Genomic DNA, 24,625 nt, shown 5'->3' with positions numbered 1-24,625 from the left:
ACCTTAGTTTGAGCCCCAAAACCCGCATAGTGGAAGGAGATAACTGACTCTACCTACAAATTGTCCTCTGACTTCCACACAAGCAACAAGGCATTTACGACTCTGCCTGCGCACATGTTCCGGCGCATACACATACAAAATAAATTAAGTTTTTACAAAACTGGAGCAGGGCGCAGGGATCTGGGCCTTTCCAACCTCGTGGAGTCCAAGAGGAAAGCGAGCACTCACTGATTATACTTGTGTAGAAACGAGGGCAGAGTAGGAGTTAATTTAGCCCAGGGTTGGGGGGGGGGTTGCTCTGTCCCTCCTCCCAGTGCAGACAGAGGCACTACATAGGAATGCTAGGCCCAGGCACTGGAAAAAGCTGACCACTGAGGCTTGGTCGGCAGCCACGTCGCGAGTTCCACTGGTATGGAGGAGGGTCCCTAGCCCTCTCCAGCTTGCTGGGGTCCCAGCCAAGGAAAAGGAAAGGGGGGCACAAAGGAGGTCCCTTAAGCCCCAGGCCTGGCTCATTGGAGCGCCTGGCTTGGCCTCCCTCCCGCCAGCCTGCCGCAGGCGCCCCTTGCAGGGCAGCTCTGGGCACGCAGGGTCCCGCCTTGCTCCGCTCGCCTGCGGGCTCACCTGGCTGGTGAAGCGGGGCGGGTGTGCCCGGGCGCAGGGCCAGGCCAGGAGCGCGGCAGTGCAGCCCAGCAGCCAGCGCCTCCGCAGCCGCCGAGCCCTCGCGGCCTCCCTCCTCCTCCAGCCTAGCCTGCCCAGCTGTGTTCCATTAGCCTCTTGGCAAAGCCCCAGCCCCCCAAGAACCGCCCTCTTCCCCCTCCAGGAGCGGCCGGCAGTCCCGGCAGGCGTGCGCTGCGCGGCACTCAACCGAGAGAGCTCGGGACTCGGAGAAGCTGGGGACAGAGCAGACCGGCAGGGAGAGATCGAGGATCCCCCTGCGGGTCAGAGGACCCCGGGTCCTGCTTCCTATAGCTGGCGGCCTTGGGGCCGCCAGGATTGCTCAGTGAGGGTCTTGCGGGTCATTGGTAAGTGGGCCAGGACTGGGCTGCTTCTCGCTCTAGGCTGAAAGGGTATTTTCTGCCACTGACTGTCTGTGTGACCTGGGGCAAGTGGCATCCCCTCTCTGAGGGCCTCCGTGCTCTTCTCTGTGGCAGGGTGGCCTGGAAACTCCTTGCTGGTCCTGCTGTCGCCTCAAATCTATGCCTGTTTCAAAGGGGGCGGGGTATCCCCGGAAGCATCTCTCTAGCTATCTCTACAGCCCTCCACTTAGATTGAGGCCTGGGAATGGAGGCCAGAAGTGAACATGATGCTCACGCCTCCACATGCACCTACATGCTGCTCACAGCCGGCTATCCTTCCATTAGCTGTCAGGAAGGGGAAGGCCAGGGTAGGGTTTGAGAGTTGGAGATGTATACCCCTAGGATGCGGGGGTGGGGGGTGCACAGTTCCATCCCAGGGAGAAGGAAGAGTCGAATCTACCCATATATTGGGGGGAGGGTCCTTTCTGTTGTCACACTGTATCCAGCAGCAAGGCTGTAAGTTAGGATTGCACTGGACCAAGTTGAACTTGTCTAAGAAAGTACCAACAGGAAGGCCCCCGCGAGGGGGGCTCATGGCCTGGCTCTGGACAGGAGTGTGAATGTAAACGCTGGGCTTATCAGTTCTTATATCTGTTAGCATGCCTGTGTGCAGCTAGGTTTGACTGCATAATCCTGGTACCTATGTGTATTGTACTGACACACATGGCTTTGCGTGCTCATGATCTGCCTGTCCTGGAAGAGGCCAGATGATATATAGCTCTGCTGGCCACTTGCTGAGCCTGCATTGATTTATCTGGGCCCATCCATCAGGGTTTAATAAAACCAAAAGACGAGCATCCATCAGCCAGGGAGGTTGGCAACGAGATCCCGGGCCCTGATGACCTGCTCTCCTGCCCCTTGTCCATACTAGGGGAAGCTTTCTTGGCCTATACACAGCTCTGTGATCCCTGCCAAGAGATTCAGTCCAGTCTTCAGCCTCTGACCTCATGGGTGCCTGGCAGGGCTACCTGTGCTCAGCTGAGCACAGCTCTCCGGGTACTGGGTTGCTTTGTGCCAGCACAGAACACAGCTGTTAAAGCTATGGGATTCATCCAAGGATTTTGATAAATTGCCTCTGCTCAAGGCCCCCCACTCTCGTAGCCTCTGTGGTCTTTTAAGGCTCTCTAGACCCCTTCTCAATCCTGATACAGCCAGAAGCTGCCTAGGCCCTGTTTCTGTGCTTCAGTCAGCCTTCTGCTCTGGCTGGTGGGTGTCTGGGCCATACCGGTGGTTAAATATTTGTATTATCACCTCTGCCCAGATTCTCACCTCAGGCCTGTGTGGGGCCCCTGTGAGAGGGACTGATGCCAAGCCCTGACCACTGCAGTCCCTGGTGCGTGGGCCCCACAGACTGCTGTACTTACCCACACATGCAGTTGTCCCTTGGGTACCCTGAAGCCTACCTTCCCTGTTTCTGGTTGTCAGGTGCCAAGACTGCAGCTGATCTCTCTGGACCAGTATGTTGGCACCCTGGGCTCCTGGCTTGTGGCTGCTCGGGCTCTGGGCCACCTTCAGCCATGGAACAAATATAGGTGAGCTGACACAGACCTGCCTCTGGCTTCCTGAGTTGCTGGAGTTTATGTATATACATGGCCAGGTATCTCTCAGTTATGTGTGCCTTTATGGGCAAGTGTAGGGGCTGAGCTCAGGTTAGCCTCTGAGGTGTTTGCATACCAGAGCCTGTGTGAGTGGGCTGGAGTGTGTGTGTGTGTATCTTGTCTCCAAGTATCTCTGGGTTTACTACTTGAAAAACACCGTACATTTGTATGCACTCTTGGGTCTCTGCAGGAGAAGAACAGGGCCCCGCCACAGCACATCCTGGCACTTCTTGCTGGCTAGCTGGATGGGAAGGAGTGGGCAGCACACTCTCCCTACAAAAAAAAAAAAAAAAAAAAAAAAAAAAAAAAAAAAAAAAAAAAAAAAAAAACACTTCCAGAAAGCTGACCAACTCCTCTGTTCCTTCTCATGACAATGGTTTTATTCCCCAGCCACAGGCTCCTCCTTTGCACCAGCCTGGATCTCTGATGACTGCCCACCCCATGGTCCAGGATCTGGACAGGGAGAGGGTACAGTTTTCCAGGGCTTGAAGCCAAGGGAAGTTGACCAGGCAATCTGCCTGGCTTTGCTGGGTGCCCTCTGGGCCCGGTAGTTGCACCACCTAGCCAGGATGGAGCCGAACTCTTAGGCCCAAGTCCAGACATCCAGGGTGGGTGGGACTGCCAGTGTGTGTGTGTGTGTGTGTGTGTGTGTACAGGCACATGTGTGTTTCTGCATGTGTATGGGGGATTTTGCTCTCCTTTCCCTCACCAGGTCCCCTAGAGGGGCTGGGGCAGAGGATTTCAACATCTGTAAGGAATCTGGGCCTATTGCCAAGGGTGAGTCACCCAGAACCCAGGCAATGCTGAAGACAGTGATGGTCTTTCCGGCCAGACTTGGGGGTGGAGATTCCAGTGGGTCACTGTGCCCAGGGACACAGGGCTCTGTCTTTCAACTAGGCTGAGCAGGGAGTTGGCTGTCTTCTGGGAGGTGACTTGACTGGCTTGGCCCAGCTTCCCATCAGCTTTGCTGGGAAGGCCATTGATCTCAGCCCCTGTCTCTCTGACGTAGCACTCCATCAACTCTTCTGATCTCAGGAGGGGAAGAAAGCTCATCCCCAGGGAGAAGGAGGCTCACAGTCTCCAGCCTGTCCCTTTGGGGCTTCAGAGACTTGTGTCCTTGTTCAGAATCTTATACCTCTTTAATATGTCTTGTCTGGAGCCTAAGGCCTTGATGGTACCTTGAGCTTGTGGCCCCTCAGCCTCTTGGTCTCTTTGTTGATTCACTAGCTGGGCATGCAGGTGAAAAGTCATTCTGGTAGCTCAGACTTGTGTCTGCATTTTCTGCCTTGAATATGGGAAGTAGAATGCCACTCATTGCCTAGGACATGTGTGCCAGTGCACGTGGTAGCCCTGGGGACATTGGTATGCATAGCTCATGCATGTATAGTCATGTGCACACAGTTGCATGAAATACCAAGTGTGCATGAAGATAATATTTTCTAATCCCTGCAGCGTTCCTCTGCCTCCATCTAGGTGGAACACACGGAGGAACATGTACATATCCATGGCTTCCCACTGTCTGGGCTCTGAACCATCCAGGGTTCCTTTCACTCCTCACCGGCTTAGCTCCAGCTAGGGGTATTGGAAGGCTGGGGCCCCAGGGGTCTGGTCCTATTCTGCTGTTGACTCATTCAATGGCTTTGGAGCAGGCCTCAGTCTTCCCAGCTATGTGTTGGGCTCTTCACGTGCAACCAGGATCAGAAGGCAAAGCGAAAGCACAGCCTCAAGACAGACTAGGTTAAAGGTCCCAAAGGAAGACTATGGACTTGTCCCCTTCTGGGATCCCCAGGATTCTCCCCGCTCCCTGGGCAGAGGGGAGCTGCCCTCCTGAGTTCCTAATGCTCCAGGCCAACTCTCTCCCAGGTGAGCGGTGCCCAACTTCACAGCAAGAAGGACTCAAGCTAGAACACAGTAGTGACCCCTCAACCAATGTAACTGGTGAGTACAGCCTCATCCATTCCCCTACCCCCTTTCTGGAATAGCCTGCACTTCTCACCTGCCCTTCCTCTGGTGTCCAAAGGCTTCAACCTAATCCGCCGGCTGAATCTCATGAAGACATCTGCCATCAAGAAGATCCGAAACCCCAAGGGGCCACTCATCTTGCGACTGGGGACTGCCCCGCTGACCCAACCCACTCGGTAAAGAACTCTGGATGGCCATTGGGAATCCATACTGACCTCAGTCACATCCTTGCAACTCTGGTTGTGAGGCCCAAGCTCAGGGCCCTCTCTAGAGGCTGTGTTGAGCATTCCTCTGCCTAAAGTCTACCCGCTGTCCACTCCTGGGCTTACAGGGTGAGTTGTGTGTGCATGAGGCCTGGCAACCCTAGCCTGGCTCTCACTGGCAATGGCAGGACCAGGTTTGTATCCCATGGTTGCCATGAGAACTCTAGGATGGTTTCAAGAGCCTGTGTCTATGTGAGTGTGGCCTTGTGTAAAGCCTAACTCCCAGAAGTCCTTGGGCAGTCTGGCTCCTGCAGACCGGTGTCTCCTTTCCTTGCTGCTGTGTTTATGTAGAACCTCCTGTTTTTTTTGTTTTTGTTTTTTGTTTTTCTCAGCATCTCTTTTTCCACCCCAGGCCCATACACCATGCTGGTTTCCTTGGGAGCCAAGGAAATATAATGCTGAGATAGAAAAACAAATTTAAATTATTTATTTATTATGTGTATGTTATGCCTGCACGCATGGGCACCATATGCATGCAGTACCTGCAGAGGCCAGAAGGGGGCAGTAGATTCCCCTGAGATTCGAGTTACAGGTGGTTGCGAGATACTACACGGGTGCTGGGAATCAAACCCTGGTCTTCTGGAAGAGCAGCCAGTGCTTTTACCCACTGAGCCATCTCTCTAGTCCCCTGAGAGGATTTCAGGGGTTCTCTGTTAGTGTTCCTCTGCTCCATCAGACCCCAGGAGACTACCAGGGACTAGCTCTTTGAGATTTCCACCACTGGCTTTCCCAGCAGCCAGCCAACCCTTAGTGGCCAGAAGGTGCTCGGTGAATGTGTCAGGACGGATGTGTCCATGGTTTGGAGGTGTGTGCTTGCTTGTCTCAGGTGGGCTCATCACCGAGTGCCAGTGTGCTCAGTGCCTGGTTGTCCCTGAGCCTGAGTGCCCTCTCTTCTCCACCGCAGAAGAGTGTTCCCTCGGGGTCTCCCAGAGGAGTTTGCCCTGGTCCTGACAGTCCTGCTGAAGAAGCACACCTTCCGGAACACATGGTACTTGTTCCAAGTGACTGATGCAAATGGGTACCCACAGGTGAGCTCCCCCCACCCCATCCCCCACCTCCGTCCCTTAGGCAACTGGTTGCATTAATCCCAGCTCAGCTTCTACCCACACTGGGGGCTTTTCTCCTGCATCGCAGTGCTGCCTCTCAAGACAGCCCCCCCCAGTACCCATCACATTCTTTTAGGATGTTCTCTGTGAATCCAGCTAGCTTTCTCCCCTCCTGTGAAATAAGCTTGAGGCCCTCGACTTTGCCATGCTATGCCTCTGGAACTCTGACTCTGTCTTTTTTTTCTTTTCCCCCTAATTTGTCACAGATCTCCTTGGAAGTCAACAGCCAGGAGCGGAGTCTAGAGCTCTGGGCACAGGGCCAAGATGGTGACTTTGTGTCCTGCATCTTCCCAGTGCCCCAGCTCTTCGATTTGCGTTGGCACAAGCTGATGCTGAGTGTAGCAGGTCGTGTGGCCTCTGTACATGTGGACTGCGTCTCAGCCTCCTCCCAGCCCCTGGGGCCCCGGCAACCCATTCGGCCTGGGGGACATGTATTTCTGGGCTTGGATGCTGAGCAGGGCAAGCCTGTTTCGGTGAGTGCTGGGCCCTGGTCTGCTCCCACCTCTGGAGGAGCCTTGAGCTCCTGACAGTGTGTCTGTATTCAGATTCCCCCTTTGGAGCCATTGCCTTCCATATGTAGCCTGATCATGTTAACCTGACATTCCAGGCCCTCCGCCATCCAATATTTTCCTTACATCTCTCTATTGACCGCTGTGGTCAATTCCCTCCTAGTCTGATGGATCGCCTACGAAATTTGCATATTCCCCTTTACCTGCAATGCTTTCCCTTGAATATTCAATCACAGGATGGGCCAAGTTTGGATGGAGCCCCCCTTCCTGCTCCCCTCCTCCCTCTTCTTCCTCCTCCCTCCCTGTTTCTCCCTCTCTCCTCTATCTCTGCTTTTAGCGACAGCTCTATTCTTGATGGCCTCCCTGACTGGCCTGGAAAGACCCTAAAGTCACATCCTGGGGCGAAGATGTCTTTGAGCTTCTTTGGGGACCACAGCAGAGCTATTTGATCATCTGAAATAAGATGACCTTGTGTGTCCCCTGCAGTTTGACCTTCAGCAGGCGCACATCTACTGTGACCCGGAGCTGGTGCTGGAGGAGGGCTGCTGTGAGATCTTACCGGGAGGGGTGAGTAGCTGGCCCCTGGCACATGCTGTGCTGGAGGGAGGGCAGCCTGCATGGGAGATGGCAAAGGTCTGAGGATGCATCTGCCCCTGTACTGACCCTGGCCTTTTCCCCACATTGAGCAGTGTCCCCCAGAGACCACAAAGGCCCGCCGGGATACCCAGAGTAATGAGCTCATTGAAATCAATCCTCAGACAGAGGGCAAGGTTTATACCCGCTGCTTCTGCTTGGAGGAGCCCCAGAACAGCAAGGTGGGTGAGCTGGGGAAGCACAAGGGAACCCCTGACCTGGCTGAAGCCTGCCACCAGACTCAGCAGGCCATGTGCTTAAGCTGGGGAAGATCCCTGAATGTGGGCTCAACTTCTGTCTTGCCTTATGGAGCTCAGAGGGGCAGAGGAGAACCCACAGGGTAACCCTGTGCCTGCGACTTGTTGGCATTGCATGCTATGTCGCTCCAGCTCTGGCTCTGGCCAGCTGCTCACTAATGCCATCTAGACCCTTCTGTGGAGGGCAGGACCCAGTTTGCAGTTTGTCCTGTACAGGGATGTCTGGTCCCAGAGGCCAGGCTGCCCTGTTTTCCCCAAGGCATTCTCGCTCTCCCAGCACCGTGGCCAGCTGCCCTGTCCGCTCTCTCCCAGCACCGTGGCCAGCTGCCCTGTCCACTCCCAGGTTCTTTGGAGGTGGCAGGGAAGCCCCATGCCTCCCTCAGCCCCACCCTCTGGCTGGACAGTGTCCCTGCCTACCCAGGCACCATGCCCGCCTTTGGCTGCAGAAACACAAGATCCCATTGATTCCATGCCTCTTTTCTAAGACATCACATGGCGGGATGGGGGGATTGGAGGGAGGGAAGGGGCGCCTGTGGGGGCAGCCTCAGGGGTCTGAGCAAGCCCTTGTTGTCCTGGGAGGTACTAGATGCCAAACTGAGGGGGTGCCTGGTATCCATGAGCTCTGTCTGGATGCCCGTTTCCAGTATGGACCCCAGAATTGTCCCTCTGTCTGCCCAGGTGGATGCACAGCTGACGGGAAGAAGCAGCCAGAAGGCAGAAAGGGGGACAAAGGTAGAGGTGGTGGGTGGAGGGAAGAGCCCATGGTGCCCTCTGCCTGGCCTGCATGCCCTCTGCAAAGCCCTTGGAGAAGATGCCACACTCCCACTCTCTTCCTGCCCAGACAGAGCGTGGCTGTGTGGTGCCAGTTCTGAGGAGGGAAGGCAGACTGGGCAGGACGCAGGACCAGGCATTCTCTAGAGAGCTGGCTCCTGCCTGCTCTTGTACAGGGGCTTGGGCAATGCTTGATCTCAGGTTCCCCTCCCACTCCCATGCCTCTCTCTTCCCAGGCCCACGGGGATACTGAAGTCAATGAGGTAAGCCTTTTGTCTGGGCTGGGAGCTGTCAGCATTTACCTTTTGGATAAAGCCTTTGAGGCATAGAGCCTAGGTCTGGGGGTGACAGATGACTGTGAAGCACCCAACGTCCCCGAGGGCCCAACACTAGGCCCTGTCTGCCCTGGATTGTAGGGTGGAAGCCCTGGAAGCCATTCCTACTGAGCTGGAAACCGATGGCCATGGGCATCATGGGAAAAGCCTAGGTCTCAGCCATGAAACCCTTCTTCAGTGACATGCTGTGTGGCCTTGGGCTTGTTACTGTGTTACTGTTCCTCTCTGGGCTTTAATTTTTTTTTCTTTGAGAAGATGGCTGTAAGTCTGTGTTGGTGGGAGATAAGGGACAAGGCTCATCTTCTACGCTTTCTGTCTCTATGTCCATCTTAGATCATGCTAAGGATGTGTGTGTGTGTGTGAAAGAGAGAGAGAGAGAGAGAGAGGGGGGGGATGTGTGTGTTATGCATGCTTGTGGAGGCTCAGAATTGACCTGCAGGCCTGTTCTTCCTTTTCAGTGCCCGCCCTGTGTCCACGGTGCCCAGGAGAGCAATGTGAGTGAATGGAGGGCTGTGGGTGGTGTGGTCACAGTCTGGGAGTGGTTGTTGCCTAGAGTAGACTGGAGCTTCCTGGTTGAGGACAAGGGGGCTTTGTTCCCTTTCCCATCACTCCCCAGCCTGATTCCCAGAGCTATGCTTAGCCCCACCCCTAAGCCCACCAAGCCCTGAAATCTTGATGTGGTGTCATGATCCAGGATGGTGGCCTCTTGGGGGCGTGGGAGGGGACTCAAGACCTTGGTTGCTGATTCCAGCTGTGTGCTTGCCTCCAGATCCCAGATCCACTCTGATTAGAAGGCACCACATGTCTGTCACCTTGGAGGCCTTGAAGTGTGTGTGTGTGTGTGGGGGGTAGCCCAGGGACACACAGCGCAGAGCCTGAACAGTCTCCTCTCCTACCTAGCCCAGCCTTCCCACTGGGAGGCTGGGAGGACAGAACTCATTGTGAGCCATTTGGTACCCACTGTGCCCCTTCTGGAGGCAGCAAGAGTTTTGAGCTGATGGGATATATTGATTCACAAAGGCCATGAACCCCCTAACTTTGGGGGAGCTTATATGTAACCCCCACTGCTGCCTGCCTCTCTTTATCCAGTCTCCCATCAAATCTGGTAAGGCCATGATTCCCAGATGTGCTGGGGTTGCCATGGCAACCGAGTGACCACGTTAGCCTAACAACTTGAGGTGGGGCTAGTCAAAGGCAGGCAGTTTGGAGAAAGTAGATCGGACCCCTCTGTTGGCTTTATAGCCTTGGAAAATAGAGTCAGCATGTTGACTGGCCTGGAGGGCAGAATGGCGGCTGGGACGCTTGTGGTTGGTTCTGCCTTCATGCAGTGTGAGCCTAGCTGACTTGCTTGCCTCCCTCTGTGCCCCTGGTTCCCTCTTGCTTCCTAAAGTTCAGTGTTTTCCTTCCTCTTTTGTTATCTCAGGTCACACTTGGTCCTTCTGGCCCCAAGGTAAGACCCAGCAGAGAGCAGAATTCTCCTGTCTTCTTTGGTGGCTTGGGTCCTTCCCATCTCATGTGGCCCTGTGGTCGTGTGTTTGTATCAGAACTACCCCGGTGTGTTTAAGTGTGTGTTGCAGTGAGTGGGTTGTGTGTGCAGAGTCCAGAACTAACCTTTGCTGAGGCCAAGTACCTCAGTACACAGTCCCAAGCCCTGGGCCCTGGGGGCACATATCCATCCTAGGAGGCGGGTCCTATGACTTCAGGGGAGACCGAGGGCTCACCGTGTCAGGCATAGTGTGATGTGCTGGGGTGATTGCCTGTGGGTGTACCTGTCTATTCTGGAACACACATCTGCACCAGGCAGTCCACAGGATGATGGTTGAACCCCCTAGGCACCTGTGGGCCTAACGGGCCTCAAGCTTGTGAGTGACGGGCGAGTATGGCTTGTGTAGGCATGCGCTGTGCTTCCTTGGCTAGCTGGTAAGTGGATGGGTCCTGCCCACTACGTTGCTTACAGCATCCCCTGTCTTATTCACACATCTGGAGACCGGTCCTGCTGCATCAAAAAAATCCTATTTTATTGATGAAGAATCTGGGGCTCAAAGAGGTGACATGACTTGCATAAGGCTAGAGCTCAGGAGACTTGACTATCAGCTGTCCTGGGTTTATGTCATCCTGCATGTCTATGCAATGTGTTCACGTGCCATGGATACGCCGTGTGTTTGCTAATGTGCGTGTCTGTGGGTGTGGGGGAAGGGATACTCTCTGTGAGACTGGAGGTTTGCCAAACAGCTTTTTGGTGTGTATGGAATCCATATGCTTCTGTGGGTATGCATAGTGTGTGTATGGGGGCTTCAAAGTGTGTGTGCGCCTGTGTGTGTCTGTGTGTGTGTGTGTGTGCACACGTGCTTGTGTGTGTACATGTGTGCACACACATGCTTGTGTGTGTACGTGTGTGCATGCGTGTGTGCATTTTCATGGTAGATGGGTGGAGGCAACCAGGGGGTGGGGAATACTTCTTGGAGGCCCCCTTCAGGCACAACCATCATTCTGGTTTCACCAACAGGGAGGGAAAGGTGAGCGAGGCCTGACTGGACCATCAGGCCCCAAGGGAGAGAAGGGAGAACGGGTAAGCAAGCGCCTTAACAAAGTCCACAGCAGGGCCTCTCCCACTGGAGAAGGGCTTGGTGGGATGTAAATTAATATCCCACCATCTCAGTGGGAATTTGGACAGGGAGTAGGCATTTGGACAGGGTTCTAAAGGGGTTAGCCTGGTCAAGTGGGTGTTTGGACAGGGTTCTGCAGGGGTTAGCATGTGGAAGCCTATTTCCCAGGGGCACCTGGGCCTTTCCTAGCAACAGGATTTTGGTGACTCCCCTGGAAGGCTCTAGCCTTGACCCCTGTTTCTTACTCACAGGGCAGTGACTGTGTTCGAGTCTCCCCAGATGCCCCACTTGAGGTAAGACTTGGAGGTGAGGCCTGTTTCAGGGCCGAGGCAGGGCCATGCTGGCCACTTAACCACTTTTCTCCCTTGTCAGTGTGCAGAAGGCCCAAAAGGAGACAAAGGAGAGTCAGGAGACTTGGTAAGCCTGGGGCCTACCACAGGGCAGAGATGATGGGTCCGGGCCCAGCCTCACCCATTCATTTGTGCTCCTTCCTTATCTTAGGGACCCTCAGGACTCCCAGGCTCAACAGGCCAGAAGGTAATAGGCTCATGTTTGGAGGGGTGGGTGTCTGATTGGACCACAGGCCCTTTGTTCATAAGGAGGGAATGTCTAAGGCCTTTCTAGAGGATTGTGGCAGTTGGCAGAGTTGACTTCCCCTCCCCATCCTTCCTAGTCCTCTGGCTAGTCCAAACACCCACCACATCTAAAAGGCAATGCCACATGCTTGTGGAATGAGTGGTCTGACTGGTTTGGAAGTTCTTTTTGTTGTCTACCCTTCTGTGGAAGGCATTCCTTTTCGAGGCAGAGTTGGGGTGCTCTGGAAGGCACTTGGCCCTCTCCTAATTGAAACTGCCTTGCTTCTTTCCCTCAGTCCTGGTCACTTGTCTCTTCCTTCCTCAGGGCCAGAAAGGCGAGAAGGGTGATGGAGGCCTCAAAGGATTACCAGGAAAGCCAGGCCGAGATGTACGTTGTTGGGGACCCTCTCCCTAGGCCCTCAAAGTGCTAGGATCTAACCCAGAGGTCAGCCCCACCTCCTGGAGGCATGTCCCAGGAGGCATAGCATGGAGGTGCAGGTCCTGAAGCCAGGCCTCTTGACTCTCAGCCTGATCATATTTGATGGCCCTAGGGTACCAGATCAGGGTCTGGCATGGGGGAAGGACAGTAAGGGTGAGAGAGGTGAATATTTACTTTCCTGTCTCATTGGGTTGGAAGCCAGGTCCCTGGCTGTCTCTATCTCGGCTCTCTTCCCACACAGGGTCGGCCAGGAGAGATCTGTGTGATTGGGCCCAAAGGGCAGAAAGTGAGTTGCAGGCCTGGGTGTGGGAGGGGGTGGGAGGACTAAGATGGCTCTCTCATAACCATTTGTGTGCCAGGGTGACCCTGGCTTTGTTGGGCCTGAGGGACTGGCAGGAGAGCCTGGGCCCCCCGGCCTCCCAGGGCTGCCTGGGATAGGACTGCCTGGAACTCCTGTAAGTATCCCCACACCTCTCCTGCTGTCCTCTCCTGAGACCTTTCCCCCTCATCCCTGTGTGCTCCCCCCCCCGTAGGGCTGAGTGTGTGTGTGGGGAGTGGGGATAAGACCCTTTCCAAGGGTGCAGGTTGGGGGGGTGGCTTAAGACAAATCCCCTCATCATGCTGTAGAGAAGAAACTTGTACCACTCTGTTTCTGCCATCAGGGAGATCCAGGTGGACCACCAGGCCCCAAGGGAGACAAGGTAAGCACAGAGGAAGTGTGGGCACAGGCAGGGAGGGGAGTAGGCATGTTTCAGGAGGTGGCCAGGCTTTGGCCTCAAGAGGCTCAGTTCAGTCCGGATGCTAAAGGAGGTGTCTCTACTCCCGGTACTAGCTGGGATGGGGGCCTTGCCTTTGGTGAGCAAATGGAAATGTCTGTCTGCCTATCTGTTACCTCCTCCTTGTTGTACTAGGGAAGGGGCATTCAGAGCCCTAGTCATCTCTTGTCCTTTTCCAGAGCTAGACACACAGGAGGACAGACAATAGAAGAGTTTAGCCAGTGAATGAACCAAATGGAGAGGGGAGGTTCGGCTGAGAGGGCCCGATGAAGGCACAAAGGGGTAGAGGTTACATCAGTGGGAGCTTCCCCTTTAACCTTTCTTCTGATTACAGGGCAGCTCTGGGACACCAGGGAAGGAAGGCCCTGGAGGGAAGCCTGTGAGTGACTACCAACTGGGGAGTGGGGTATCCTTGCCCACCATACCTGGGTCTGCTCTTCCAGAGCCTCCAGAGGGAGGGGCTTGGGTCCTCAGCTCTTTCCTGGCATGCTGACCCTTCTGCCCTGGCATTAATGCCCCTGTTTCTCCCCTCCTCGCAAACAGGGGAAGCCGGGAGTGCCAGGGACTAAGGGAGAGAAGGTGAGCTACAGGCCTGGCTGCCCTGGGTTGGGTTGGGAACAGGAACTGTCTTGAGCAGCAGGGACCCAATGCCCATGGGCAGGGCCTGCCTCCCTCTTTATTATTGTGGAAGGTACATGATTAGATGAGGAGACTGGGGAGGCGGGGACTCAGACCCTGCCTCTGGCGCCTGCATGGTTTATGAGCATGGGGATCACTTAGCTTCTCTCTCAGCCCATTTCATATCTGTCAGTGGGACACATGTGTCTCCCCTGGCTTGCTTCGAGGACATAGTTTCAGGGAGTCTGGGCCACCTTTCCTGAATGAATGAGTCACTTGGACATGAAGGCCCTGCAGTGTTCCTGTTGTCCATTTGGGTGCTGGGGACACTTAGAGCTGGTGTGACAGGAGGTGGTTGTCTGGCCCAAGGTCTCAGCCCCACCCTATCCTCCTGTGGTTGTTCCCTTCTGCTAGGGTGACCCCTGCGAAGTATGTCCAACGCTGCCTGAAGGGTTCCAGAATTTCGTGGGACTCCCTGGAAAACCAGGTCCTAAAGGGGAACCAGGTGATCCTGCTCCAGCCAGGGTGAGTGCCCAAGCGGCCACTAAGTATATATTCTATATATCAAGATTACACAGCCAAATGAAGTCATCCTCCTGACTTCCCATACAGATATGTAGCCAGTAGGTGGAATATTTTCATGAGATGCACACACACGCACACAAGCAGGGGGAAACACCCAGGTCTACTATTAGGGAAGAGATGAAGTGACTCCATGGCCTTGTCCTGTAGAACTTATAACTCGTGTAGTAGGTCAGCCTGCTGAATATTAGTTATCCTCCTGTATTTCTTGTGGCCCTTGACAAAGCAGATCCTGAGGGACTGGGTACTTCTCAAAGCCACAGGGAAGGAGGTTAAGCAGAGTGTAGCCCAGAAAGGGGTTTGAATCATAGAGCTTAGGGCTGGCTAGAGTGTCATCTCAAGTTTCCATGGCAACCTCCCCAGCACTCCCCTCTCCCCCAAGAGACTCTAGGATACCTTTTGGGCAAGATAGGGTGGAGCCATCTCTTACTGTGAGTGAAGCCTGGCAATGGAATAAAGTGGTCAGGGCCAGGGCTAAGGTCTGGCCCCGCCTTCTCATCCACTCCTTCATACACCCTCTCTTTCAGGAAGGCCTAGGGACTGTTGGACTGAAAGGTGACCGGGTATGTAAGGAACTTTCTCATGGGGACATTTAGCCTGAGTTTATTCTCTTGCTTGTTATATGGGTTGATGAGTATTGCCTCTGAGTTGCTGCCTTTGAATCCCACGGGACAGGGGCAGTTCAAAGGGCATCTATGTGGTGTGTCACACTGCTGTCTTTAAATGTAGCTAGAGAATTTGGATGTCTTGACATGCTTGGCTTCAGCCCACAAACCCTTTTTTCCCTGTAGGGAGATCCAGGCATCCAAGGCATGAAAGGAGAGAAGGTAGGAAGCCCCTGAACCCTGCTCTTTGCCTTCTGTCCACTTAGAAGGTTTTGATTCTTCTCTTCCTTCCCTAGGGGGAACCCTGTTCATCCTGCAGTTCAGGTGTGGGGGCCCAGCATCTTGGGCCCTCAACAGGAGTCAATGAAGACCTGGGCTCCCCTGGCCATGGTCTACCTGGCCTTCCGGTGAGTGACCTGCCCCTGGGATCACTAGTGGCTGTCTTGGATCTTCAGCTACCATGCTTTGGGGCAGGGACCAGGAGGTAGGCCATGAAGTGGCCCACATCCTGGTTCTTTTCTCTGTCTGTGCTTGGCTGCTACTTGTAAAGTAGTAATGGTCTAGCCATTTCTCTGGTTCCTTTCTCTTGCTTGTTGGACACTGAGACACTAGGAGCTTGGAGGGGTGTCAGGCAAAGGTGCTGTAACTCCATCTTGTTTTATTTGTTTTGTTTTAAGGGGAAATCTGGAGTTCCTGGGCCAAGGGGACTGAAAGGAGAGAAGGTGAGCCCTGAGCTGGGTGACACAGGCAAGGCAGGGGAGACAGCCCTGAGAGGCAAGTGAGGCAGAGATCAAACTGTAACTTCACAGCAGAATGCATCCATTGGGTTTTTTTTTTCCGAGAAGTCAAGGAATTTATTTCCAAGAACCTCACGTTCTTCAAGAGAATTCCTTAGTGTTGTATTTTTAATTCAATGATAATCTAAAACTATTAAGCACATCCAAGACTACCTTACAGCAAAATAATATTTAACTTTCTTTTCTACTCATTATGTGCCAGGCATGCTTCCAAGCCTTGTGCCTGTTGTATTCTTGTTTTATTCCCTCCAGATCTAGTGAAGTATGTTTCTTCTCCATTATTCCCATTTTATGGATAAGGAAAATGAGACATAAAAAGGCCAAGGGAATCTCCCAGTGCTCTATGGGTGTTTGGATACAGAACTGTGATTTGAGCCCAGGAAGTCTGGTTCCACTACAATCTATAATTGCCACTACTGGGCTGGGTTTCTAGATTTCAATGCCCATGTTAACACTTGTATTTATGGTTGTGTTAGAGATAAATGACAGCATTGAACTTGTAATAGAGTGTTGCTCTGATGAGGGGTTCTGTGGCTGTAGAAGTGTCAAGCAGGGGCCACATTAGACTCACTTCTAACAGGCAAATCACATGTAGCATTTCTCAAATGGAGTTTTAGTGCCCCTTCTCAACAACCCTGCCCTCCTATTTGTGTGTGTGTGCGTGCGTGCGTGTGTGTGTGTGTGTGTGTGTGTGTGTGTGTGTGTGCGCGGGTGTGTGTGTGTGTGTGTGTGTGTGTGTGTGTGTGTGTGTGTGTGTGTGTGGTGAGTGTGTCTCTGTGTATGTGCGCACGTGCGTGTGTGCGTGCGTGTGTGTGCGCGTGTGTGTGTGTGTGTGTGGTGAGTGTGTGTGTGTGTGGTGTGTGTGTGTCTGTGTGTGTGTGTGTGTGTCTGTGTGTGGTGTGTGTGTGTGTGTGTGTGGTGTGTGGTGTCACTGAGATTGAACCAGAGTCTACCACATGTTTTGCAAACACTCTACCAGTGAGCTACATCTCCTGCTCCATAGAGACCTGAAGAACCCTTATTTTATTCTTCATTTTGAAATAGGGTCTCACTAAGTTGCCCAGGCTGGCTTTGAAATCACAAGACAGACCTCGGACAGACCTTGGTCTTGTGATTCTCCTTCCTACCCCTCCTTAGTACTGGATTAGAGGCCAACAAGCGTGATCAGCCCTTTGCATCACAGCAAATATCGTGTACCGAAATCCCCAAGGCCTAAAGCTGACATCACCCTTGACCCCTCCTTACCCCACATCTTCCCCCTTCCAGACATCGCAGCTGCAAGTCCTGACGGTTCAGCCCACATGTCCCTCAACTCTCCCTGCTCCCTCCGTTTGTGCCACTGGGTCTCCTTGGTCTCACTCCTGATGGTAGTGACCCCGCATGTGTCTGCTGCAGCCCTTCAACAGCCCACTTATCACTGAGCAGTTAATGTGCCTTCATAGAAAGGACTCCAATGACAGAATTTCCTGCTCACAGGCCTTTGGGGACTTGACTTTGTGCCACTGTCCTGCTGGACCTCATGAGCTGGACGACCTTTCTTCTAGATTCTCCTCTTCCTTCTCTCTCTGCCTTCCTTTGCTTCAGCCATCTGAGCCTCCTTCCATTCTGGAGAATGTGGAGACTGTTGCCACCTCCAGACTACATACGGGTGATTCCCATGGGAGCACGAAGGCTCCCTCCTTTCACTGGCGGGCCTCACTTGCATCTTTCTGATAATTGTGGTACCACTTCTCTTATCACCCTGTATAAATGGGATCTCCTCTTGGTCTGAGTCATTACCTTGTTTCCTTTATGGCATTCATTACCTCTTAGAAGTTTACCATTTTAAAAGCTCTGGTCATAAAGTGTTTGCCACACAAGCTTGAGGACCTGAATTCGAATTCCCAGCATCCACATAAAAAGCCGGAAGCCAGAGTGCTGTATCCCTGGCACTGTGGGTGAGAAAACGGGTGAAACCCTGGAGCTCACTGACCAGGCAGCCAAGCTGAATTGATGAGCTCCAGGGTCAGTGAGAGACCCAATCTCGAAACATTATGTGGAGACTGTTTGAGGAAGAGGCCTGGTGTCAACCCTGGCCTCTACCCACATGTACACACACACACACACACACACACACACACACACAAATAGGTTGGGGGAAACAAGAGAATATAGCTCAGTTGGTAGAGTGCTTGCCTAGCATGCACAAAGCCCTGGGCTTGACACCCAATGTTATATAAACTAGGCAAGGGGATCAAGGCAGGGGGATCAGAAGATCAAGGTGATCCTTGACTACATAGCATAGGGTTACTTTTTTTTTGTTTTTAAAGCTCTTCAGTGTGAAAGATCCAGGGGGCATTTTTGTCTGTTCGGTTCACATATGAAGGCCAAAGGTGGCTGATGAACAACTGTTGGAGAAATGACTTCATGATCTCTGCCTGGCTAGAGGTGAAGCCGGGTCTGGGCTTCACTTCAAGACTGTGGCTGGTCAGGGATTCCCTAAGGAGTTTGGGGGAATCCTAGCCTCACTTTCCTTTGCCAGTAGACATCCCAAGAGTCTGGCCATGTGCCTGGCACCTCTACTCTGTTTCTCCTTTAACCCTATGCTCTCTGCTTGACCCTCAGGGTAATTTTGGTGATGCAGGACCGGTTGGAGTTCCAGTAAGTGTTATTCAGATGGCAGCGGCTTAGGCAAGGGCAAGGTGGGAGGCGCTGCCCTCCACAGGAGAACTGACAGGCTTGGGCTGGGCCTCTGCCTAGCTTGGCTGCTGCTGAGCATCATCATCTCATATGGCTTCTCACGCAGGGGCCACCGGGACCAGTGGGACCAGCAGGCACCAAAGGGGCAAAGGTGAGTCTAGGGCTCCTGGCATGCCACCAGGACATACCCTTGGAGAAGATGCCCTTGTTCTAGCCTGTTCTACTCCAGCCTGTTCTGCTCGGCTCCCTGCAGTCTGTGGTGTGAATTCTGGCTCATAGCAACGTAGTATTGCTTCCACCTTTGCTTCTTCCCATGCTCTCAGTCATCTCTCTGTCGTGCTCCCAGTCTCTCTCAGCAGAGGCCCTATGTTGGGCTATATTCTGCACCCCCAGATCCAAAGACCCAGAACCCAGGAACCCCTTAACCCAGTATCTTTGTTCTGCAGGGGGAGCCTTGTGAGCCCTGTGCAGCCTTGTCCAAGCTTCCGGGTGGGGAGAGCCATGTGGTTCACTTGCCTGGCCCAGCTGGAGAGAAGGGAGAGCCTGGTCCCCCAGGCTTTGGGCTTCCTGGGAAGCAGGTGAATCCTGGGATCTCTGGAGATGGGTGTGGGCAGGATGCAAGAAAGAGCAGCAGTCTCCCCTGCATCTTTGGAAGGACAAAGTGGGGGTGGGATCAACGTCTCTGTGTCTAGGGCAAGCTGCTCGCATCCCTCGCACAGACCTCTGCCCTTCATCCTGGGGCATAGAGTGACATGACAGAGTAATGTCAAGGCACAGCCTCAGCAGAGCCAAGTTCCAATTCTGGCTCCTATTTTTTATAAGATCTTCGATTTGAGCAAGTCGCTTTTGTTCTCCGTCCCTCTGGGTCCTGTCCTTGGAGTTGTGGCGAAGCTCAGGTTGTGATGTATGTGCAGCACTGAACAGCACACAAGGGATGCAGGAGAAACAGCAGTTATGGCTGAGGGCCGACGGTCGCTGCTTTAGTGGTGACAGCAAACACTGGGCCAGCAGAATAATCATAATCTCACAAGAGCCCTTTGGCACAGAAGCCTACACTATGTTATCATACCCATTTGACAGATGAGGAAATCGAGGCTAGATGAGGAGCTAGATGAGGTACCTTGCCTTGGTCATACAGGCAAAATGTCTCCAATGTTAGGCTGGTTCCCTAGCATGAGAACACAGGTCGTCATGTCTTACATTCTGCCACATCCCCTGGGTCTCACACTGTGCTGGTTACCCAGCGGTGTCCACTCCGAGTGAATGGGTGCCGGGACCATTTTCTCCTCAGGGCAGAGCTGGAGAGCGTGGACTCAAGGGTCAGAAGGTGAGAGGATGTGGATGGGCATGGCAGGGCGGGGGAGTGGGTACCTGGTTGTCTCTGAGGCTGCTTGGCTCCCTTTTCTTCCTTTCTTTTTTAATTGACAATACATTTTTAATGGAATGTTTTCTGATCACAGTTCCTCCCCCAACTCCTCCCAGATCTTTCCCACATCCCCACCCATCCAATTCCACCCTCCTTTCTCGGAAACAATCTGCCCCCCTTTTCTTGATTTCTTGTACTGGTCTCCACTCCCTTCTCAGCCCCCAGCCCTGGGGAAGGGACTGATTGCCCACAGTTCTCAAGAGGCAACCTGCCCCCTGCTGGGTGACATGCTGTCCTCCTTAAACCCCACTCTTCTCAGGGTGATGCTGGGAACCCGGGAGACCCTGGACTGCCAGGCACCAATGGGCATCCTGGCATATCTGGAGAGCCCGGGGTTCGGGGTCCTGCTGGGCCAAAAGGAGAAAAGGTAAGTTGGCCAGGCTTGAAGGAGTTTGTTTCATGGGCAAATAGAAATCAGGGGGCCAGTTAAAGTGGGGTAGGACTGCAGGGAGCTTCAAGGGAGCCTGGCAGCACCGGATTCCTGACTCCTTGCTGCAGCTTGGAGTATCAGGATCTATTTTGCTTTCTCGGCTGAGGAGAGGCAGAAGAGGGCTGGGGCTGCCAGAGGATGTAGGGGGCCCCTTCGTGATGCCCCTGTCTGGCTACCAGTAGTTCTCATAGGCTACCCCTGACCATCACTGTCTCTGACCAGGGTGATGGCTGCACTGCCTGCTCTAGCCTGCAGGGGGCGTTAACCGACGCAGCGGGACTGCCTGGGAAGCCAGGTCCCAAAGGAGAGCCAGGTCCTGAAGGTGTGGGTCGGCCCGGGAAACCAGTAAGTGAGGGTGGCTCATCCTCTCATCCTTCTCTGCCCGTGTGTCGCCTACTCTGACCTCCCAACACATCAAGGGCATCCATGGGTTCCCTTGTGCCTTTTAGGGCCAGCCTGGTCTACCAGGAGTTCAAGGGCCCCCGGGACTGAAGGGCACTCAGGTATGTGCAGGAATGGTAGCCCTAGGTTTCTGCTCTTGGGGGAGGAGGATGGGGACGTGGGATTGAGGCCTGGAATGAGGGATTGAGTCAGAGTGGCAGAAGGCGGGAGCAGAGGAGACTTGAAAGTGGCTTGGGAGAAGCTGAGGGATGGGGTGAGAATTTCCACCCAGAGGTTGCTTGTCGTTTTACCTCTTCAGGGAGAGCCTGGACCTCCAGGCACTGGGGCTGAGGGACCCCAGGTGAGTATCTCACTTCACCTTTGCCTTCCTGCTCTCTCCTAACACTTCCATAGCTGCCGGTTCCACAATCCCAGGCTCTACCTGTCACTATGTGCTAAAGGCACAGTTCTGTCCCCAGGGGTCACAGCAACTTTGGCCTGATGCTGTTCTGTACAGGATTTGGCTTTTTCTTTCTTTCTTTCTTTCTTTCTTTCTTTCTTTCTTTCTTTCTTTCTTTCTCTCATTCCTTCCCTCCCTTTCTCCCTCCCTCCGTCCCTCCCTCTCTCTCTCTCTCTCTTTCTTTCTTTCTTTCTTTCTTTCTTTCTTCCTTCCTTTTTTCTTGAGAGTCTCTCTACATAGCCCTGATTGTCTAGGAACTCACTCTGTAGACCAGGCTAGCCTTGAATTCAAAGACATCCACCTGCCTCTGCCTCCTAAATCCTGGGATTAAAGGCATGTGCCACCCACCATGCCCTGCCAGAATTTGGCTTTGACCCCCCATTACTCTAACCCTTGATGTGGGACTGGCAGACACCCTCCCACATCTGCCAGTGGCACAGGTCCAAGCATCAGGTGGCTTTGGCCACTGTGCTACAGACTGCCCATTCTGACTTGCAGGGCGAGCCTGGAGCCCAGGGTTTGCCTGGCATTCAGGTAGGTCTCCTATGGCCTGGAGGCAGCTGACAGGGGAAGGGGCCATTTTATAATAAGATATAACCAACTGGGCTTCCATCTGCAGGGACTTCCAGGACCTCGGGGACCACCTGGCTCAACTGGAGAAAAAGGTGCCCAGGTGAGCCCCTTCCCCGTGGTGGTTGAGGCTGTAGGCGTGGGGACCTGGGACTAAGTGATACCATCAGAGGGCTGTATGAGATACAAGCATGTGCATGTCACTGCTGGATTATGCTGGCTTCAGATCATGCCTCAGCAACCTATTTGTCCTCTCCCCACAGGGACCTCCAGGGCCCAAAGGAGCCACAGGACCCATGGGACCTCCTGGTGCTAGTGTCTCCGGGCCTCCGGTAAGAGCCTTTCCTAACCATGACTAGAGCTGTTGTTTGGTCCTTGGTGCTGCTGCTGCTGTGTGGAGGGCACAGAGCTGACCCTGCCTGTCTCAGCAGCCTGGGGTGGGAGGAGACAAGATTCCTGGGCCGTCCTCAGGGAAGGAAGACACACTGGAACTGCCTTTAAATGTTATGTCACCCCCATCTCTCTCTCTCTCTCTCTCTCTCTCTCTCTCTCTCTCTCTCTCTCTCTCTCTCTCTCTCTCTGTGTGTGTGTGTGTGTGTGTGTGTGTGTGTGTGTGTGTGTGTGTGTGTGTGTGTGTTCTCTCTTGGTGCATGTGTATGTATGTGTATACATGTGTGCCACACGAGTGCATGTGCCTTTGGGTGCTGGGAACTGAACTCAGGTCCTCTGGAAGAGCAACAGGCACTCTTATCCACTGAGCCATCTTTCCAGTCTCTCCAGTCTGTCTCTATTTTTTAAAAATATTTATTTACTTTTAGTTTATGTGCGTTGGTGTTTTGCCTGCATGTATGTCTGTGAAGGTGTCAGATCCCCTGGCACTGGAGTTAAAGACAGTTGTGAATTGCCATATAGGTGCTGGGAATTGAACCCACGCCCTTTGGAAGAGCATCATGAGCTCCTAACCACCGACCCTTCTCTCCAGCCCCATCTGTTCTTTTTAAAAACATATTTTCAAGGACTAGGGAGGTGCTCAGTGGGTAAAGTTCTTGCTGCACAGCCTGAGAGCCCGAGTTTGGTCCTCAGATCCCCGCATCCATGTAGAAAGTCAGATGTGGCCAGGTATAGGGGTGCACACCTTTAATCCCAGCATCCAGAAGGCAGAGGCAGCTGGATCTCTTCAAGTTCAAGTCTAGCTTAGTCTACTGAGCCTGTCTCAAAATACCGCTACCACCACCACCAATAACAACAAACAAAAGTTGGATGTGATTGCATGTACCTGTGACCCCAATACTGTAACCCCAGGGCTCACTGGCCAGTCAGTTTAGACTAACTGCAAAAGTCCCAGCTACCTATGAGAGAATGTGTCTTAAAAACAAATAATCAAACAAACACAAACCAAGGTAGATGGTTCCTGAGGATTGACAGTCTAAGTTGACTTCTGATCACTCCCCATGCACATACACATACATGTGTACCACACACATATCTGTGCGTGTACACACACACACACACACACACACACACACACACGCAGTATTTCCCTTTAAATTTTTTTAAATTATGTATATAAATGCTTTGCCTGCACGTGGGTGCCTGGTGCCTGTGGAGGTCAGAAGAGGACACCAAACCCCCTGGGTCTGTAGTTGCAGGTGGTTGTGAGCCGCCATGTAGGTGCTAGGACTATAACCTGGGTCCTTTGCAAGAGCAGCAAGTGCTTTTAACTGCTGAGCCGTATTCTACTTTTGCAGATCAGCTTGTGGTAGCTATCATATTACAGAGCGCATTCACACAGGCTACGCTGAACAAGCCAGCATGATTAGCATTTCATCTTCTGATCATTTCTTTGTGTGCAGAACCCTCAGTCACTCCACTGTTTGTAAACTGAGGTCACCTTCTGTTCTGTAAAGGATTAGAAATTGTTTATCCAAACTAATAGGGATTTGGTCACCATTATCCAGCCCTCCCCGGTTCCTCCCTCCCCTCAGCTTGGCGATCTGCATTTTTAGCTTCTGAAGAGAGCACGATCATCCCCATTTTTGGAGAGTGGCCTGTTGTGGTCCTGTGTTCAGTCTGTCAGCTCTGAACATTCAGGAATGTGTTTCCTCCTCAAGACAGCCCTGGAGAGGCAGGATGTGGTGGCACACACCTTCAATCCCAGCGCTCAGGAGGCAGAGACAGGAGGATCTCTGTGAGTGAGGCCAGCCTGGTCTTCAAAGCAAATTCAAGATAACCAGAGCTATAGAGAGACCCTGTCTTGAAACACCTGCCCTCCCCCAAGAGCAAACAAACAAATAAGATGGCCTTGTAGATTTTTATTGGCCTTATGATTTTTTTTTTTTTTGAGACAAGGTCTAATACTTATAAGCCAGACTTACCTAGAACTCAACTGTGTAGCTCTGGCTCACACTGAACTTTTGGTACCCCTCCTCTCTCAGCTTCCTAAGTGTTGGGATTGCAGGTATGAGCCACCAAAGTGGCCTAGGAGCTGCTGTCATTTTCCAGTTCTACACACAAGGAGAGCAAAGACCAGAGAGTACGGGGTGGAGCCAGGAACTTGAAGCTTACCCTGGAGCCCATAGGGACCATGCACTGAGCGTTTATAGGGATGGAAAGGTTCTATTCTGTGCTGCCCAAGACAATGACTCCCACACTTAAAAGAACTGTCTATTGAGCAAATTGCATAGATTAAGTAATAATAAGTGCATTTTCTCATTTTTAGTCATCAAAGACCTGTCTAATAGTCAGCTTCTACTCCGCGTGAACCCACTAGAATTTTACAAGATGATAATTTTAGCCTGAATCAAAGAAATGCCACCTTTCAGCCAGCCTGTGCCATGCTGGGCTGTGGGCAAATGTATAATTTTTCTTGAGCTTTTGGTAATGTTGAAAATAACCTAGTGAGCCTTATCCTTTCCCTATCCTTTGTAGATCCCTAGAGAAATTGTTGTTTGAGTTTGGAGAGCATTGATAGATTCTTTCTGGTGGTGTGCCAAAACCTAGAGGGACAGGGATTTGCCCAGGCCCATATGGCTTTGCTCAGAAGACCCAGACAATCAGAATCCCTGCCTATCTCAAGCAGGGTACAGGTGGAATTGGACACTCGTCCTGGGATGGCCTTGAACTCTGGATGCAAAGGTGGAGCACCCCCAGGAAGGCAGTCATGGGGATCCT

At 52.9% G+C, this 24,625-nt stretch overlaps 1 protein-coding gene across 7 annotated transcripts in view; it reads left to right on the top strand.

The window, feature by feature from the left end:
• The first annotated feature begins 823 nt into the window (after window positions 1-823).
• The window catches only part of Col16a1 (collagen type XVI alpha 1 chain), a 52,420-nt gene continuing 28,618 nt past the window's right edge, over window positions 824-24,625 (top strand). For 4 of the 7 annotated variants that reach the window (XM_035439584.1, XM_027399419.2, XM_027399418.2 and 1 more), the window contains exons 1-38: window positions 826-1,022; window positions 2,502-2,608; window positions 4,538-4,612; window positions 4,695-4,812; window positions 5,804-5,927; window positions 6,212-6,478; window positions 7,001-7,081; window positions 7,204-7,329; window positions 8,083-8,136; window positions 8,412-8,438; window positions 8,969-9,004; window positions 9,934-9,960; window positions 11,017-11,079; window positions 11,368-11,409; window positions 11,489-11,533; window positions 11,618-11,653; window positions 12,017-12,079; window positions 12,372-12,416; window positions 12,490-12,585; window positions 12,793-12,831; window positions 13,241-13,285; window positions 13,450-13,485; window positions 13,939-14,049; window positions 14,634-14,669; window positions 14,898-14,933; window positions 15,008-15,118; window positions 15,389-15,433; window positions 18,113-18,148; window positions 18,294-18,338; window positions 18,634-18,765; window positions 19,479-19,514; window positions 19,873-19,980; window positions 20,266-20,388; window positions 20,493-20,546; window positions 20,744-20,785; window positions 21,383-21,418; window positions 21,504-21,557; window positions 21,718-21,786. In XM_035439584.1, the coding sequence (XP_035295475.1) occupies window positions 2,536-2,608; window positions 4,538-4,612; window positions 4,695-4,812; window positions 5,804-5,927; window positions 6,212-6,478; window positions 7,001-7,081; window positions 7,204-7,329; window positions 8,083-8,136; window positions 8,412-8,438; window positions 8,969-9,004; window positions 9,934-9,960; window positions 11,017-11,079; window positions 11,368-11,409; window positions 11,489-11,533; window positions 11,618-11,653; window positions 12,017-12,079; window positions 12,372-12,416; window positions 12,490-12,585; window positions 12,793-12,831; window positions 13,241-13,285; window positions 13,450-13,485; window positions 13,939-14,049; window positions 14,634-14,669; window positions 14,898-14,933; window positions 15,008-15,118; window positions 15,389-15,433; window positions 18,113-18,148; window positions 18,294-18,338; window positions 18,634-18,765; window positions 19,479-19,514; window positions 19,873-19,980; window positions 20,266-20,388; window positions 20,493-20,546; window positions 20,744-20,785; window positions 21,383-21,418; window positions 21,504-21,557; window positions 21,718-21,786 (2,592 nt within the window). In that variant the 5' untranslated portion in view covers window positions 826-1,022; window positions 2,502-2,535. Of the gene's footprint in view, window positions 1,023-2,501; window positions 2,609-4,537; window positions 4,613-4,694; window positions 4,813-5,803; window positions 5,928-6,211; window positions 6,479-7,000; window positions 7,082-7,203; window positions 7,330-8,082; window positions 8,137-8,411; window positions 8,439-8,968; window positions 9,005-9,933; window positions 9,961-11,016; window positions 11,080-11,367; window positions 11,410-11,488; window positions 11,534-11,617; window positions 11,654-12,016; window positions 12,080-12,371; window positions 12,417-12,489; window positions 12,586-12,792; window positions 12,832-13,240; window positions 13,286-13,449; window positions 13,486-13,938; window positions 14,050-14,633; window positions 14,670-14,897; window positions 14,934-15,007; window positions 15,119-15,388; window positions 15,434-18,112; window positions 18,149-18,293; window positions 18,339-18,633; window positions 18,766-19,478; window positions 19,515-19,872; window positions 19,981-20,265; window positions 20,389-20,492; window positions 20,547-20,743; window positions 20,786-21,382; window positions 21,419-21,503; window positions 21,558-21,717; window positions 21,787-24,625 lie in introns of all 7 variants that reach the window. The other 3 variants (XM_035439585.1, XM_027399420.2, XM_027399421.2) reach the window with 3 other exon arrangements.

Source organism: Cricetulus griseus, chromosome 2 (genome assembly GCF_003668045.3).
Source record: "Cricetulus griseus strain 17A/GY chromosome 2, alternate assembly CriGri-PICRH-1.0, whole genome shotgun sequence".
Lineage (NCBI taxonomy): Eukaryota > Metazoa > Chordata > Mammalia > Rodentia > Cricetidae > Cricetulus > Cricetulus griseus.
The sequence above is the reverse complement of the archived record's forward strand: the minus strand, read 5'-3'. Positions and strand labels throughout refer to the sequence as shown.